This window comes from Papaver somniferum, chromosome 6, assembly GCF_003573695.1.
Source record: "Papaver somniferum cultivar HN1 chromosome 6, ASM357369v1, whole genome shotgun sequence".
Taxonomy (NCBI): Eukaryota; Viridiplantae; Streptophyta; class Magnoliopsida; order Ranunculales; family Papaveraceae; genus Papaver; species Papaver somniferum.
The window spans coordinates 66640931-66658393 of NC_039363.1; the positions used below are offsets into that span (position 1 = coordinate 66640931).

General features: G+C 36.3%; 1 protein-coding gene across 3 annotated transcripts; it reads right to left on the bottom strand.

Annotated features, from left to right (window-relative positions):
• Positions 1-21: 21 nt before the first annotated feature.
• On the bottom strand, positions 22-4755 carry LOC113287847 (zinc finger CCCH domain-containing protein 13-like). Of its 3 annotated transcripts, none has more exons than XM_026536700.1 (12): positions 4374-4755; positions 3060-3206; positions 2819-2956; positions 2655-2688; positions 2214-2301; positions 2043-2099; positions 1805-1902; positions 1636-1707; positions 1312-1523; positions 802-1007; positions 453-659; positions 22-257 (listed from the first exon to the last, which is right to left on the bottom strand). In XM_026536700.1, the coding sequence occupies exons 1-12, from the start codon at positions 4501-4503 to the stop codon at positions 156-158; spliced, it is 1491 nt and encodes a 496-aa protein (XP_026392485.1). In that variant the 5' UTR covers positions 4504-4755; the 3' UTR covers positions 22-155. The 3 variants fall into 3 exon arrangements, with proteins under 3 accessions (XP_026392485.1, XP_026392484.1, XP_026392486.1); XM_026536699.1 differs by having other exon boundaries at positions 2214-2304; XM_026536701.1 differs by lacking the exon at positions 3060-3206 and having other exon boundaries at positions 2214-2304; positions 4374-4754.
• Between the last annotated feature and the right edge of the window lie 12708 nt (positions 4756-17463).

The following is a 17463-nucleotide window of genomic DNA, read 5'->3' on the forward strand; positions in this document are numbered from 1 at the left end:
TACTGGATAAAATTGGAACTGAATTAATGAAGACCTGAAACGGCATTCTTTTAATTTTCTCAACCAAAGTTTAAAATTGCACCCAAGACAACTGTCATCGCAACAAAAAAGATTGAACTTTACATATCAGAAGACTAATTTATATTGTAGTACACCTAATCGGTATCCAAATCCAACTTCTCTTCACTATGGATATCTCGGTCCCGCGGGTTGCCGTCCGATTCGCCTGCATCAATTTCATCCTCTTCGGTCTCATACTGCAAAACCAGATCAGAGCAGAACATAAGTTATTAAAGATGCTAAAGAACAGAACACCAGAACCTGATGACCAGTATATGATAATTCAAGTTAGGCTGATACAGACTCCACAAAATAACCTGGCCAGAAAAATGGCTACCTAGCGTTAAGTAACTCGAGTTGGACAAAGAAATACAAATGGGAAGGCAACTAACATGGATGTAAACATCTTGACGGGGAGGAGGCGGTGGGGGTGGAGGAAGTGGAGAGTAAGCCTTCTCTAATGCCTTATCAACACCATTTGTAGTAGCGTCCACTTCCTCAATTTTCTCATCCATATCAATGGTATCGGTGAATTCATCAACTGCATGAGCAGCCATACTGGTTGAGGGCAACATATGTCCTGAGTCCACGCCCTTGGCCTACACAAGCCAAAGAAATAATAAGGTTTTCCTTTTTTCGGTGTAAGCAGCCTCTAATATGAAGACATCTACACAAAAGAGTCGAATTTAAACCAGGAGGACAAGAGAATAGCATACTACAAGACGAAGTTTGGTTGAACACCTTTTCAAGGGATGCAATACTGGAAGGATCATTCTTTCTTCGCTTACTCTTGTTCTCCATCCCTAGAGATCTGTGGCGTTTGCTTCCCACACTATTATTATTCACTGAATCACCTTCTTTAGGATTGTGTTCCGACTCTGAGATTCTGTCCCGCTGACTGAACTTCTCTAATCTATTTGGTCCCGCAAGAGACTTCTTCATATTTGCTGCGATAAGATTAAAATGTCAACAATAACTGAGAAAGTAAGATGCCTTTCAAAGTTTATATGCAGTCGACTGAGCGTCCTGTAAACATGTCTTTCTTCTGCTGATTTACAATTTCAAGCTCCCAACAACTTGAGGTTACTATACGCAATAGCTTAAACTGCAAATGTTAAGAATCCCCTACACACATTAGTCCACCAGCTAGGCTGGGCTCAGACATCAACGTCCTCCTTGGGAAGTTGGATTTAAAACCATGAAATTACTCTACTGCAATAGGTGTTAATTAATATAAATTTTGAGGGATACCTTGTTTTGCTTTACTAACCCCAATACTACTTTGCAACCTTTTCTTGAATGGAGACGCATGATTTTGCAACTCTTTTCTTGGGCTCAGAGCGTCATCCTGGTTAAATTCTCCATCCCTACAAATTTGAAGACTTAAACCCTCTTTGTTTGCACTGGGTCTCGAAGCATCAGAAGCTAACTGATCTCCCAACTTCTGAAGCCAAGCTTGCGACCTTAACAAGGATGTCCACACATCTAAGAAATTAGTAAAGGAAGAAAACGAAAAGAAGCATCATGCATATATGTGCATATTGAGATACAAACACGTGATGATTAGAAACTTACTTCTCCAGTTCTTCTTGCGCCCTTGAATGCCGGACGTGTGCTTTAATAAATTTCTTAACTTTTGAAGTTATCCTAAGAAAAAGATGCCCAACCAAATTTCAGATAAAGAAAGAATAACTTTCCAACTTATTACTAACAAGCAAATTTTTAGAATTATTTATCTGAGTACCTTTTACAATCTTCTTGTTCCTTGATCAGGTGGGCTTCAAGCTCCTCAATTCTAGTAGCAAGGTTTTCAGACTGTAGGATCCTCTCTTCCATGTGGCTCTTAACAATGAAGATAACAAGAACAAGTTCAAATGTATATCAGACTCAGATGTGTGTTCTAGGTCCATTATCACATCCAAGTACTTTTACTTAACCTTGACCTACAGCATCGGCTTGATATCCAGTGAGTCTGGACTTACCTCTAGTTGGCTTTTGTGATCATCAAGCCTGCCAATAGCCAATTGCATGTGTTTGACCTACAACGCATTTCCAAATGAAACAGGCAGGTAAGCTGACTAACATTTAGACAGATTACCGATGATGTAAAATCCATCTTTTAAGTAAGTTGATTATTCATGGTAACTTCAAACCTGCAGATCAACATCATCTCCACCATGGGGTCTTCTCTCCTTAAAATTTCCAGTGGCATGAGTTTGCCCAGCCAAATGTTGATTCCACCTGCTGTTTCTTTCACCATTAATTATCCCAGAAAAGACTGATCCCATAAAGCGTGACAACTCGACAATACGTGTTCCAAATAAGTTACAAACTTAAATTCACACCTGCCCGAACCAATGAGGGGAATACTAATAAAACAGGCCAATCCATAAATGCATATATGAGCAAACAACTCATACATCCATTTGATGTACTCAAAGCGGCATACAGAATGTTAGGACTTTGAAAAGTTTCTGAAATCTACAATTGAATTTCAAATGAGACGACCTCAGCAGGAACAAATTTTAATCTTTAATATAATAAATGCATTCACCAAGTCAAAATAAGAAGTCCTGTAAAGAGCTCATGCTTACCTTTTTTTTCCTGGAGATCTTGGAGGACTGCATCCTGCAAGAAAATGTTGCAGCCAGACAAAACATCAAGCAAGATCAACAAGTGATCTATCAAGAAACTGACATGAATTTCGAATATCTAGCAATCCTAAATCTGCAGTATAAATGCAAATAAACTATTTTACCTCTATTAAAGTGATGTTGCTTCTGACCATGGAATGCATTTTGGTCTCTTGAATCTCTCACAGGGGAAAATCGTCTTTGAGGTGAATGCCTTCTACCAAGCCTATCCCTCAAGTCGTTGCCTCTATATTCTTGCTCACCTGAATAAAAAATATTTAAACTCGGAAAGGCGAAACTTTTGATTTCACTTTTCATCTAAACGTCAAGGGGATACCAATTAATCACATGAAAGGCTAAGCTTACCATTACAAGGAGCAATATGAGAAACTTTATAATGAATAGAAATAATGCTTCTTGTCAGTTCCAAAGGAAACCATAGAATTAACACCTTCGATATAAGTAATGATATTTGATTATGCCCGTATTTGAGGTCACACAACTGAGAAAACCCTTCGATTATCAAGGAAGCAAGTAAGAGAGAAAAATACTCGACATAACTTCCTTCATGAAATAAGAAAATATCACAACCGCAAGGAGATTCTCTCTGCTGCCATAACAAATGATTCCACATAGTAAAATGGGTCTGTTTGACCACAGGTTCCAATATAAATTCTGCACTAGATCTCCATTGAAGAAATCCATTTTCTTAATTATCAAGGAAGACTCGTTATGAAGAGTACTCCATCACTCTGAGCTGCATGAATGACTTACTACGAAAGTGTTGGGGCGTTGAAAATACTATTCAGGAATATCTAGCTTTTATGATTAGTACATAGACCCTTTTCTGTTTCGAGAAATCATTATCCCCAAAACCAGTTTCCCATGGGGACATAATTAAAAACAGAAGTAAGAACAACCACCTCACACAGCACTTAATACTTCAGTAGGTATTCAAGCAGTGATGAACAGAATACTCATGCCGCTGATATGTATTAGATATTATGTTAGAAAGATAATCAGATGCACATGATATTTCCATATAGTCCAAATAACCACGACTCTTCCACGGATATCTGTAATAATTTGATTATTAATCTCCACTTGCTTCCTGCTCTAACTTAGGCAGAAGAAAGTTCAAATACAGATCTGAAGAAAATAGAATCTCAATCCCTCAACTCTGTAAGAAAATCATCATCTTTAAACAAGATCTGAAAATACAAGAGAAACGAAGGAAACTTCTAGGCATATCCATGTAAGAAATATGCAGAAATGTTGGAAAGAAACGAGGGCGAAGTTAACATATGAGTCACTAAGCAGAACGTAATTGACGGAGATAAATGACTTGAAATATTTATGAGAGTAAATCTAGAACTAAAGATCACTTCATAGAACAAGGTGGTCTAACATACATCTGTATCTTTTGCATATTCCATTAAACATTTTCAATCTATATCTTGCCATATTGGACTTCAGTCTTGTAAACTACAAATAGCACTGAAAATGCTAATACATAATTCTTCCTTTGCATCTCTTCCCTAGTTACAGTTAGTACTTGTGAATTGCTTATAGAATAAACAGCTTATAGTAATAAACAGCTTAATTCCACGGAAATTGCTAATAGAATTGATGTAAGATAACAAAGCCAACAAAATGAAAAACTATTTTGTTATTTCTTACCATTAAAAGACCCAGAAGAAAATCGCCTAAGTTCTTCATTTCCATGTGCGAATGAACAATTCTGACGCGAACAATGTCCTCTTTGAAATAACACACAAATCTTCGTCTTAAAATGCTTCCCAGCATCCATCACTTGCTATGAAATCTATTTGCCTCAGTGATTTATAACTGATGAAGAAAAAATCGGGAGATTATCTAATTATTCGTGAAAATTCTGAATTGAGCGCATCATTGAACTTAACTGTGCTCTGGTCGATAAAACATAACTTTTAAGGATTAGGGTTTCTGTTTGAGAAGCTGAAACAGTTTTCTAGGGGAAAATCAAATTTAATGAAGAACGATCTACAACTAAACCCTAGAGTTGGTTTTAGATATCGAGAGTCGACGATTATTTATAGCACGTGCGGTTATAATATGTAGTAGACAACTGGTCTCTCACACACATTTACCGGACTAACCTTTTCAAGGAAAAAGATAAGGAGATCCAGGTTGATTGCACTATGGATTTTGGCATCCCGAACAGACTAAGAACAAATCTGTGACGGATCACCCTCCTACCATGGTGGACAGTGTATTTTTGTATATATGTAGCATGGTGGCTCCTTGATATTAAGAATTTTAGAAGATTCTCCGAATCTGTTTTGAATTGGAACTTCAGCCAGCATCGACCTGATACCCAACGACGGAAGCATCGATCTGATACCCAATGACGGAAGCAGGATCCAGAGCCTAGGTGGGCTAATACAACATCAATATATGACTTTTTGGTGATCTTTAGAGATTTGGGGATGGTTGGAGCACCCCTCAGCCACCCCCAATACCGTCCTTGCTGATACCGTTCTGGTAGCATTGAGGATCGCTCGGGTTTCGGTTGTAAGAGCAGTGGTGACTCCCAAAGGATGTGCAATTGCCAGGATTGTTGTAGCTACTGCCTATGCTCCTGTTATTCCTCGATGTCCTTTAACTTCTACGTCTATGTTGATTTTGATCCAGTCTATGTTATGTTTGAGCCAGTCTACTAGGATGGTTGTAGTCTCGATTATTCTATTTACAGGATTGATAGAAAGGTTGAATCCTAGATGATACTGAAGGAATGTTGAGTTGTGAATACTGTCGAACAACCATTTTCACCACGCTTTTCGGCTTCGGTTGCGCATGACGGTATATTAGTTCATCTATACATATCCATAAGGACCAGAAAAGGAAACAAAATGATGTAGTAACGGAGGCCTGGGCATCTGTTCGTAGAAATTTGGGAAATTGTGGTTTGAGGGTTTAGAGAGATGGGGTGATTGTGTGGGGTGTTTATGGGATTGGGTAATTGGTCCAATAGGTAGTTCCATGAGTCAATGGATATTGAAAAATGAAGGAGAACGTTCCCGGCAGTTTCGGGATCCGAGTTGCATTTGTAGACACGTGTCGGAGTTGAAGAAATGGATATGATTTAGGATGTTGAGGGTCGGCATACCCTTGTTAATTTCTTTCCTCAAGAAATGATGTATTTTTGGGAGACATGCAAGCGTCCTATGGAATTTGGAAGATATGAGAGCAAGTCTTATGGTGAAAGAGTTCCATCTTCCATCTTCCACGCCACCTCAGTATTTGGAATCGTGGATGGAAGTGCAAGTGTAGTGGTGGAACAACAAATACGCTAATCTTAGTTGAGCGCTAATCAGAATAACGCTAAAAAAATGCTAATCAGAATAGCACAAAACGCTATTCAGAATAGCACAAAACGCTATTAAGATAAGCACTATTTTCTCATCCATTAGATTTCCAATGGCTCGTTTAAATATACGGATAAAAAAAAGCGCTTTTCGTCTTCTAGTGCGCTATTCTGAATAGCGTTTTATGCTAATCTGATTAGCACTATCATGGATTGCACGGACCATTACACGAAACCATGAAACACTGCTTGGATTTTTCATGGAAAACATCAATTTGGAAGCCACTAGACTTGGCATTCCATGGTTTTTCCACACTTGAAATAGGATGGATTCCACCATAAGACTTGCTCTGATAGCGGGTTGATGCAACTGATCAGAAGCGCTGACGAGGTATTTTTATTCGGATGTTGTAGTGTAACTACCAGACTTTGTGTGTGGCCAAATGATTTTATCATGGTTCAAGTGAAATATGGATGATTAGGATTTGTTGAACTATGAGGGGTGGAAGGATGTTCAACTTTTCATGGGACCAAGAATGGGTTACCACATCGATGATGTCTGTGATTTATTATACTGGGTCAAGGGTATTGTGGCGTTATGGGATCCAATTAGCTTGGATGTGTGAGTTTAAACCATTTTTGAACTGATAAAACATATGTCGATTCTTAATGGGAATGAGGCATGCTAATTGCCTCAGTTTTGGGCTGGTTGAGGATAGGGTGAGTCGAATGTTGTCGAAAATTGGTTGGTGTTTGAGGTATTTTCATCGCATAAGCAACCGCAGATTGAGTTGGTTCCTTTTATGGATGTTCCACATTTTATTTATCAGGGTGCTTTGTTATGGTCGTTGCTGCTTTGAATGTCTATCCCTCCATCGATTTTTGGTTTTATGAGCTTATCTCATCCAAGTAGATGGAGTTTCCTGACGCTCGATTCGTGTCCCCGGAAGAAATTTCTATCGATACGATCAATAGTTTGATGCGTATGAAGAAGTTGTGTTTACATGATGTGGTTGTCTATGGGGGTGAGGGAATACTTTACAAGCGTTAGTTTCCTTGCTGGGTTTAGGCCCATCCATCATTTTACTTTTCGCGCTAATCGCTGAAAGAGGGGTGCAAAAATGTGTTACGAAGTTCTTCCTTGTTTGAATTGCACTCCCTGATAGAAAGAGGGGTTGATGTTATTTGCATGTTGAATGCTTGAAGGATTTCGTCCAATTTTTGATGGTCGGGTCATGGATATTATAGTGTATTTTATGTCATTGGGATATATTATTTTTTGTATTTTTGTACGTTGTATTACAATGTACTCGAATTATCATGTATCCATGATTTCAGACTAACTAATATAAAGGAAAGAGGCATTTTCACACGTCCAAACAGGCTAAAAAGTAATGTTCGTCAATTATGTTTCATATACCGTGTAAGACAAATCGGACGAAAGTCCTAGAATCTTTTGATTTTTACTTGATTAATTTCAAAACTCCATAACCAACATCAACTACAACTCTCAATTCAAACCACACAAACCCCAACTTTAATAGATTTTGATTTTAATTTTTCTTTGTCTTTTTTAAAATATGACTATAAACAAAAAGATAACAGTACGAAATTATTACATAGCAGGCAAGCGAGCAACAAGTTGCGCCGCAAGCCCTTTTTGAATAACAAACCCTATCCTCTTAAACACAAACTCTCTCGAATCAGGAGTCATGACATTACTGTGCATTACTATTTGAACTTTCGCTAGAAGTCCAACCGCCTATGGCGCCAGATACCCAAAAATATCAAAGGCGAAGGGGGTAAAAGCATGTCCATTATCAATACACGCATTTTCATGCTTCACTATCTTACCCGAGGCAGCTTTCAAAGCTTCCTGTCCAACTGTGAAAGAGTTGTGTCCAATGCCTACTAATGGAGAAACCCCAGTAAGGTCAACGCACGCATGTGTTTCCATTGGCCCACCCAAAAATAAGAACATCCGCTGGCCTGAGTGCTGATCTCCCTTCAAGAGGATCCGTCAAAAAGTTGACCGACGCCTCTTTCTTTGCTGAAATACCATCCCTCCATAATACATCATATAAGATATCTCTCACATGATCATGTCTATATTTAAAACCAGGATCTACCTTACAATGAACTGCATGTTCCCCATATGTGTCTAAGCAGCCTGTAATGCAAGCATGGCAACGTGAATCAGAAGGGTATAGGGGAATCATTAACCTGTATTTAAGGATGGACCTATACTCCAAGGGGGATATCTTCTGCCCAAGGCCCTCAATCGAGATAGCAAGAACAAAATCATGTGCATGCGTTGCTTGTAGGCAACCAAAAACTGCTTTCTGTCTGTCCGAAAACCCGTAAACCCTATCCATATCTTTAACAACTTTACCAAAAAGAGCACTCGCCAGGTTGCTTTGTGCTTTAAGGGGGACGATTTCTTTATTGGTGAAACTACTAAAGTCTTGGTCAGGCAGAGTTTCTTGTAAGGTTTTCAATGCCATATGAAAATTGTCATCCATACCTTCCACTCCACTATCCCCGAGTATGTGATCTTGAAACCCCCAAGATTGCACACGTGATGCAAGAAAATCATATTGTGATGCTTCCCTAGCCGTGTATAACCCAAGGCCTCCATACCAAATAGGCAGTGTAACTAGTTTCCATTGCAGCTCCCCGAAAAATGGACCTCCACAAACCACAATTCTCTCTATCGCCTCCCTCAAGCCTCCATCAAAGATATCTACTTCCTCCGTAGTGTACCCCGGGAAACAAATGCGAAGCCCAAAGAGCAGCTTACAAATGCCCATACATGCACGCAGAAGTAATAATTCACTCAGAGGATCGCGTAGTTTGGACAAGACCTGCATCAACTCCACTGCCTTCTCTGCTCTCCTGATAGCAAGCCCTTTCACAAACTCATCATTGAGGCTGACTGCACCACCTAAAAGTTTGACCCCATTGTCTGGCCTTGAGATCTCAGCAGGAAACATCCCATCCCTTACCTTTCGTCCATCATAAGAGGGCCAAAAGATTTTGTTTTTTTTAATATTCAATATAAGTCCCAATCGAGGCCCCTCTGTCTTAGGTGGTTGGGACTTATATTGAATTCTGGGTGGATTCCAACTTTTGAAAAGATTATTGCAAAAACAAAATGAGTACATCACCATTAATAAATCATTTGTCAACCAAATCGCAAAAAGTAAAAAAGCATTTTTACATGTCTGACCTAAATACCTCTCCGTGTTTTTAGTTTTTTGCCTAAGGCAGTGTTGGAGCAGGGCAAGCATGTGATTTTTATCAATTATGTTTAATTTTTTTAACCCCAACCCTCTGCATCAATATATTTTTTTCTTTAGTATTACTGGTTTGCTCTCATATAATATGTGATATATTTTTTATTTAAGCATGAAAACAGTGATAAAAATAAAATAAAATAAAATAATTACAATTTAGTGAATTTACAACTTCAATCATTGTTACTAAGGGAAGTGGTAACTACATGATTAGGCACGCAAGATATGTGTGCGAAATCATCAGTTATCCTTCGAGCAAAATTATAAATTCAAGTTGCTATTTATGCACGTATATGCAAAATCTAATTAAAAATAAAGCGAAAGCAAAACTGATATGAGAACAAAGTTAAGTATAAAGGTAGATTTGGAAACTCAAATTTTTTTACATATCAGGTAAATGTGAGATTTTTAAGTAAGTTAATTTATATTTATGCGCCTAAAACCAGTCTAGTATGAATTTATTCCCTTGATGAGTAGCCATCTCAGTTGACCATTTTGTTCGATAATACTGCACGGAGATCACGAACCATCTTGTAATGTCTTTAGAGGCTCCCTTTAGTTGAGAAACTTTGTCTGGTTATGCAATTTCTTAATGATATTATGATTGTACCATCTTTTTACTATCGACTAGTTTGTGTGAACAATCGTGAATGACCGAATGAATAAGACGTATCCTCTACTAACAGACTACTAACTAGGAGGCTATTCAGCTGCTTTAATAAACCTGCTGAAAAATCAAAAACTCAAACGGTCCAGCTTTTCCCTATGGGAGACATTATGCGTTCTTTTATGTAAAGGCATAATGGTACCACGAAGATGAAAGAGTTTTCTCGGACCGATTTCGATATTGATGATGGGTAGAGACTTACATGTAAAATACAAACCCAACATCATGTATCTATAGTTTTAGCTAATGGACTATTTAAACATCTTTTGTGTAATACAAATCACATAGTGATACATTACCTTTATTGAAATGTAAACCGATCAATCTTAAAAGTAAGAGATTGAATGACTGTAATTGTGTTAGATTGTCCATTTAAACATGTCTAAAACTTCAAGGTTGACGAAATTAATGGATTGATAGCTACAATGATCATACTGCAATCTTGTTTTACCGAGATCTTATCTCGAAATCTTGTTTTAAGCATTTTTATGCTTTGGAGATTTCTTTAGGAATTCTAACCAAGTTGATGTTTTATACATCAAATCTAGAAAATCCAGAATTTTACTTCTCTAATAATAATTCATGGGCATATAAGATTTAAAGCATATCCCAAGATTAATGAGTATTCACTTAGACAATTGTACCATATTCTTCTAGATAATATCAAATCATATAAAGCTCGATTTAGCTTTAGTGAATGCGTGTGGCATGGTAATCCAACAAGATGATGATTGAAACTCAATACTCAATCCTCCTTCATTATGGCCCCATAAAAAGCTGACGTGGATAACTCTGGTGAGAGTATTCCAAAATACAGCTCTCTCATTGATTCTAGCCCCACACAATTAGCATCAAAATTTTGTTTCACAACATTTACACTCTTATTTACCTCAATTTCTCCGACTCACTTTGTAACTTCCAACGAAACTAACCCACCACTTTCTCAACCACTCCCTCTACATGTACAGAAAAAAATACATGATTAAAACTAAATCCCACTTCCAATCTTTATCTTATTGCTCAACATCAAGGTAGTCAATATCGGTTGTACAGGCCGATATTACAGGTTTTTATCCAATATCGGAAAATACCTATACGATATCAAAAATATCGGCGATACAGAGACTAAACGATATTATCGGTTGTATAGACCGGTATATACCGATATATCTGTTTTACTTGTACATCGATAATATCGGTTTCGTGAATAAATTTTTCATCAACATGCATCTAGTCTTTACAGACAAGTACAACAATGTCAATTGGAGAATGTAAAAATCCTTAATATATTTATAATATAAAATCAATTACAATATGGTAGGATATAAAATGTAAACCATATTTCGATTGCAAGGCAAGAAAATATAAAAGATAGATATGAAGGATAATAAAAAATATTTACCGGCATAATGGGATAACAATCACAATGCTGACTAATAAATCACCTTGTATTTTGGAAATTTGGGATATGTATATGATTCTTGTTATTTTTAATTATGATTTTATAATTATTTAACCGGTACGCGACCGGTACGCGATATTAACTACCTTGATCAACATCTTATTTCCTGAATCAATTCACACACAAAAGAAGAATCTTCACTTCACCCACAGGTTGGTTTTGGTTCTCAGATTTTGTTTTGTTTTAGATTTTTCAGTTTCATTTTTACTTCTGTTTAGCATATTTTAATTCCATTGTATTAATTTTTAGGTGGGTTTTTCTCAATTCCTTCAGTTGATGTGTTTGATATAATGCAGCAGGTAATAATATCTTTTCCTTTCACTCTTTCGGTCTTCCAGATCCTCATTTTTAATAAAGTTCTATTTGAATTAATAACATTAATATTTTCACGTCTTGAATTCAATGTACAGAAGTCGTAGCATTGTGCTGGTTTTTTAGAAGATAGAATTGTGTTGAACTTTGTTTATTTTGAGAGAGTAAACCTAATGCAATTTAAGTGTTTGTGGAAAAGACGAGCAGAAATTCATCTTTAATTTTCACTACATTGGTTTTTGGTACCATGGAGAACGTTGATGTTGTGATTCAGGTAACTATTCATTTCTTTTTGTTTTCCTTTAGGTCTGGAATTTCAGCATATTTAATTTTACTTCTCCAGTTGGTCCAACTTTAAATATTTGATAAGTTCTGTTATAATTCATTATTGACTACTATTTAGTTTGAGTTTTAGATAAATCAATTCCCTTTTTTTAGGGTGCATTTTGTTATTTAAATGTTTATGTTTTTGTGAAAAGACGAGGGCACCTAAATATACCTAAAACTAAAACTTTTCCACCTATAAGTCCTTTCTCCGAAAGTGATTGTCTATGGACTGAGTCGAGACAATACAACTAATCGGTTCATACTTCGTGTGGTCGTCTATGGATACGAGATCAAGACAATACAACAACGAAGTATGTTTACTTGATAAATGGTTCAGACTTAACCAAACACAATAGGACTACTATCAAGTAAATAGGAATTAACGTTTGTGTAATTTACTTTAAATTATAATAACAACAATTGTAATTGCGGAAAATAAAAGTAAATGACACAACAAGATTTTGTTAACGAGGAAACCGCAAATGCAGAAAAACCCCGGGACCTTGTCCAGAGTTGAATACTCTGAAGATTAAGCCGCTATACAAAATCAAACCAACTTCGTATAGTTGAGACCAAGCAACTAAACCTATAGTTCACTTAGTTCCATCTGTATTCCCACGCCTCCGATCTGTAATAAGTCACGTACTTGGAACAATTCCTTTGGTTCGTATTCCAAGCATTAAAGGAACAACAAATCTGTTTGGTGTCAACTCTTTTCAACCAAGTGATGTGAGTTCGAAAAAAGGCTCTTCTGTTTATCTCAATAAACTCCTTTGTCAGGTTCTTAGATCTATCTTATTATCAACTACCAAAGTAATTGTTAAGATTTTGCAATCAATACTTTTAATCACAAATAATTGTATTGATGTCGATCTACACAACTAATCAATCTAATCTACCACAAGGATAAACTGATTATAGTTGGATTCTCTTTTACCGAAACAAGTATCGTGCACACCAAAGATTATGAACCCAAATCAGAAATCTTCAAAGTCTTCTTTGTCTTCAAATCTTCTTATATCTTCAATAAACACCTGCACACAATCAACTTGAATCTCTTGTGATCAATCACGCACAAAACGGAGTCTGTTAACAATGGATTATCACAAGATGTCTTTAGATCTACAAACAATCTAAAGATCCACGTCGAAACTTCGATCTAGTTTGAGTGAATCTTATATCAGTAGAGAATATTCTCAAGCATAAATAAACTAGCTGCAATCAAAGTTCAACCACCGTTAGTCAATCAAATCAATCAAAAACAAAAGATAAGCCGCAATTATCTAGTTTCCCGCCAACGGTACTAATAAAGCTTCTCAATCCCAAAGAAGTCTTTAAACTGAGCGGCCGTAAGAGATTTCGCCTAATTAGGTTACTCTCCTCTCCGAATAGGCTTCACCAGTAGCAGCACAACTGAGATAGTTTTGTTGTCTCTGAGGATTAGCTTGCTCGAAAGGCAAACTTTGATAATTATAGACCAAGGAAGTTTGGACACCAAGGAATTTCCAAAACCGAAAATATTTTCAAGATATGCAATATATTCCAAATTCGGTTTCCATAACTCCTAGAAATGCTTTGTCCAAATAATGACCGAAAATCTCTTAGAAAATCTCCAACTAGTAAATGCACATTACTAACTTTCATTTTCCAAAAATAAATTTAAAAACCTTAAATACAAAATTCTCAATTTATTTTATTCGATCCGGGATTTGCTTCCTTTGGCTAATAAGGAATAACGTTGAACAATTAAAAATAAGCGTTACTGCACGTGTTCAAAGTATGTCGACATCTTTACTTTGTAAGTCCTCTTTCATACTTACAATCTTGAAACCGAATTTCCACACTCCCAAACAAGTTTAGAATTGGTTCATCTGATTTTCAAGAACTACTTGATTGATCAAGAACACTCAATCACTAAACATGGGTTTCACGGTTCTACCAAAACAAGTTTCGGTTCTACCTCCATGTGAGTACTTTGCATAGTCACGCTAGTTACCAAAATTCGGTTGACTAGGTACTAGGATCAGTTCCCCACATATATATGGTATCTAACTTGTACTTGCTGCACATGTCCGTAGGATCGGTTCCCCTTTGCCTAAAAACGTGTTGCAAATGTTTATAGGATCGGTTCCCCTTTTTGCTAAAAACTTGTTGCACCTCATACAAGGATTGATTCCTCTTTGTGATAGGTTGCACCTCTTACTAGGATCGGTTCCCCTTTACCCATAGTTGGTCATACCAATAACACTAAATCGATCATACCATCTCAGGTGATTACTTAAGATCGATTTCACTAATAAAAGTCATACCAATACAAAAGTCAGGCCTTTGTGAATAGTTTTACCAAGAACATAAATAAGTCATGAGCGGTTATACTAATCACACATATTGGTAGTTCAAAAGATATGCAATGAATAACAATACCAATAATGCCTGGCAATTTCTCTTTCGATTCACAAAACAAGTTCATAAATTTATTTCCTTAAAAAAATGTAAAACATTGTTTCCTAGGATGAAATATTCACCTTATACCCATACATAATCACAATAGAATTCAAACGATTATGTCGATCTCTTATTTACAAAGTTTAATGGTTAAGCAATAAACCTCGTATTCTATTCCTTAATACTATGTCTAACTAGATTATAATCATTCATGCTTCGCAGTTTTGTTTTCAATATGCACGACTTCAAAGATACGTTAGGGAATGAAACAGTTCAAGTCAAATATCACTAACCTCAAGTGGAAGGATGATGTTTTTGTTGTAGCTCCTTATTTCTTCACTTCTTCAAGTCTTCGCAATACTTGTAACGTCTCATATCCTAATACTTTCAAGCTAACCTATATGAAGTTGACTCTAGTACATAATCAAGCGACTCTTAAAATAAGTTTTGGCTCAATAAAATATGACAACCAAACTTGACATACCAACGCTTGGTGGGTTCAACCGAGCTATGCTCTAACAATCTCCCCCTTTGTCAATTTTAGTGACAAAACTCTTACATCATATGGATAAATAAATTACAAAAATTCATTACACATACGCTTGATTCCCGAATTCAACAACACAATAACTTGTATACATTCAATCCATAAATGCCGTTGTTGACATTATAATAACAAAGCTAATACTCCCCCTAAAGGTAAGATAGGTAGATTTTCAATCCGCACGTCTTTGTTATTCCCTTTGTATATGATATGCTACTCCCCCTTAGTCTATGCTTTCACTCTTTCGTTAAATAAACGTTTAAGCACCAATATACTTTCCCTTAGTGATACCAATCAATATAAAGCAATACCAGTGTCACTTGTTTACTTCATATATTTCTCCTCCTTTTTTTCATAAAATGAAAAAGAAACGACAAAATAAAGGACAAACCGAAAGGATCTTACAAATCTTAATAGACTTGCAACCTATAGAGTTAAGCACGAGGGTTCCGCACACCATTTTTGATAACCAATATCAAAACCGAAACTACAAAGTAATTTTATTTTTGATATGCTGCCAATGAAACAATTTCCCGAAGCAATTTTCCCTAATAGTTTAGCAAATAAAAAAAACGACTAACCACCTTAGTTCCTTTACTAAACCGATTGTACAAATACAATCACTTGTTCGATAAGAACAAAATAAAGATAACTCTATTTTTCTCATCAGGTTCTAATTATCCACATAACTTAGACCTTTGACTTTTAAACAAGACAAGTACTAGGTTAGTTAACTAGTATTTCTTGTTAAGGCATTCGATTAGACTTGAATAACCAAAACCTCCACTTTGATAAGTCTAACTAAGATCAGAATTAACTTAGTTTATCTTATCCGAAATCAAATTGGACTAAACAATTCATCCCGTAAAAAATTTCTTTCATTAAGCCATAAATAATTCATACAAACCAAATAAATCAACTTGCATAATTATTCACCTCAACCAGAAACAATTGAAACAACATAGACATTAAAGCACCGCGATTGCACCGAAATTTTGTAACCCTAAACAATTGATACCACACAATAAAGAAATATAACAATAGTTTTTCTTAACCGGAACCAATTGAATCACACACACATCCATACACAAATAATGGAATAAAACATCAATTGTACCAAAATTTTGTTAAGCAAAAGCAATAGATATACGCAATAAAATCAGGCTTTTCTTAAACAAGAAAAAAATTAACTAACAAGATTGTTACCTCAAATTTCGCATCATCTCCTCCAATATGTTTGCATCTTCTTCCAGGGAGAATTGATATCGAAATATCATTATGTTGTCATCCTTATGCAAAAAAAAAGAATAACAACAACCAACCTTTACCAGAGAAAGGTTGAAAACCAGTTTTTAACTATTGCAAGCAAAAGTTGAAAACCCCGAAACACATATGCTTTTATGCTAAACCAAACGATTCAACATATTGTGACTTTTTCACATATTGTTTCAATCAGAAACCCTCATGATCCTTTGATAAAGCCTACCAACATGGGCTAGAACTTAATCCTGCTAAACCAAAAAGTCACCCAAACTATAAGGGTTCACAACATTATGAGACCGAATATCAAGGTTAGAAAACCGAAATCAAACATCCCATACACATACATAGCAATAAGATAAAGCATTCAAGCACAGGCTATGTAAATCAAAAACTATCACAAGAAAAATTATAAATCAAATAATTTTATTCATAATAGACCTAATACAATCATTGAAAGAAATCAAAAATTGATGTCTATTTTTCTGGATTAAGTATTACAACATATAACTTAATCTCTAGTGGTGCTCTTGTTGTTCACTGAGGTTTCTTCAGTGTTCAAACTTTTAAAGCATGTCTCAAGAGACTTATCCGCAACCAGAGGCTGTTTACGCGTGGAGAATCATTTCAGGGAAGAAAATATTCGGAAAATATTTTCTTTAAACACCGAGTAATGAAGATTATATGGAGTAATTGAGGGAGATTCAACGAGCTGTAGGTGTATAAATATGTTCCCTGGGAGTACTAGATAGGCTGTCGAGAGTTGGGAGAAGAGAGGAGAGCCACAGACGCAGAAATCAAGAGTTGATCAAACTCTGCTGCTGCTGATGAAGAACACCAAGAACACGAAGAACGGACTCGCAGCAGCAGTCGTTTATCAACAGTGAAAATGACTCACATCCGTGGGTCGTAGGTGTGGGTCTTAGCATTTCAGCGACAACAGCACCTCATCTTTGTCGTTAATTTTTGGACCCTTCTGTGGGTCGCAGAATCCTTTTTTAGAACATTTACTTATCTTTCTCTTTATTGTAAACATCAATTGAGCTTAATAAAATATTTTGAGAGGTTTTCCAACATGATGAGTTAATTCCCTCGTAACCAAGGCAATGGA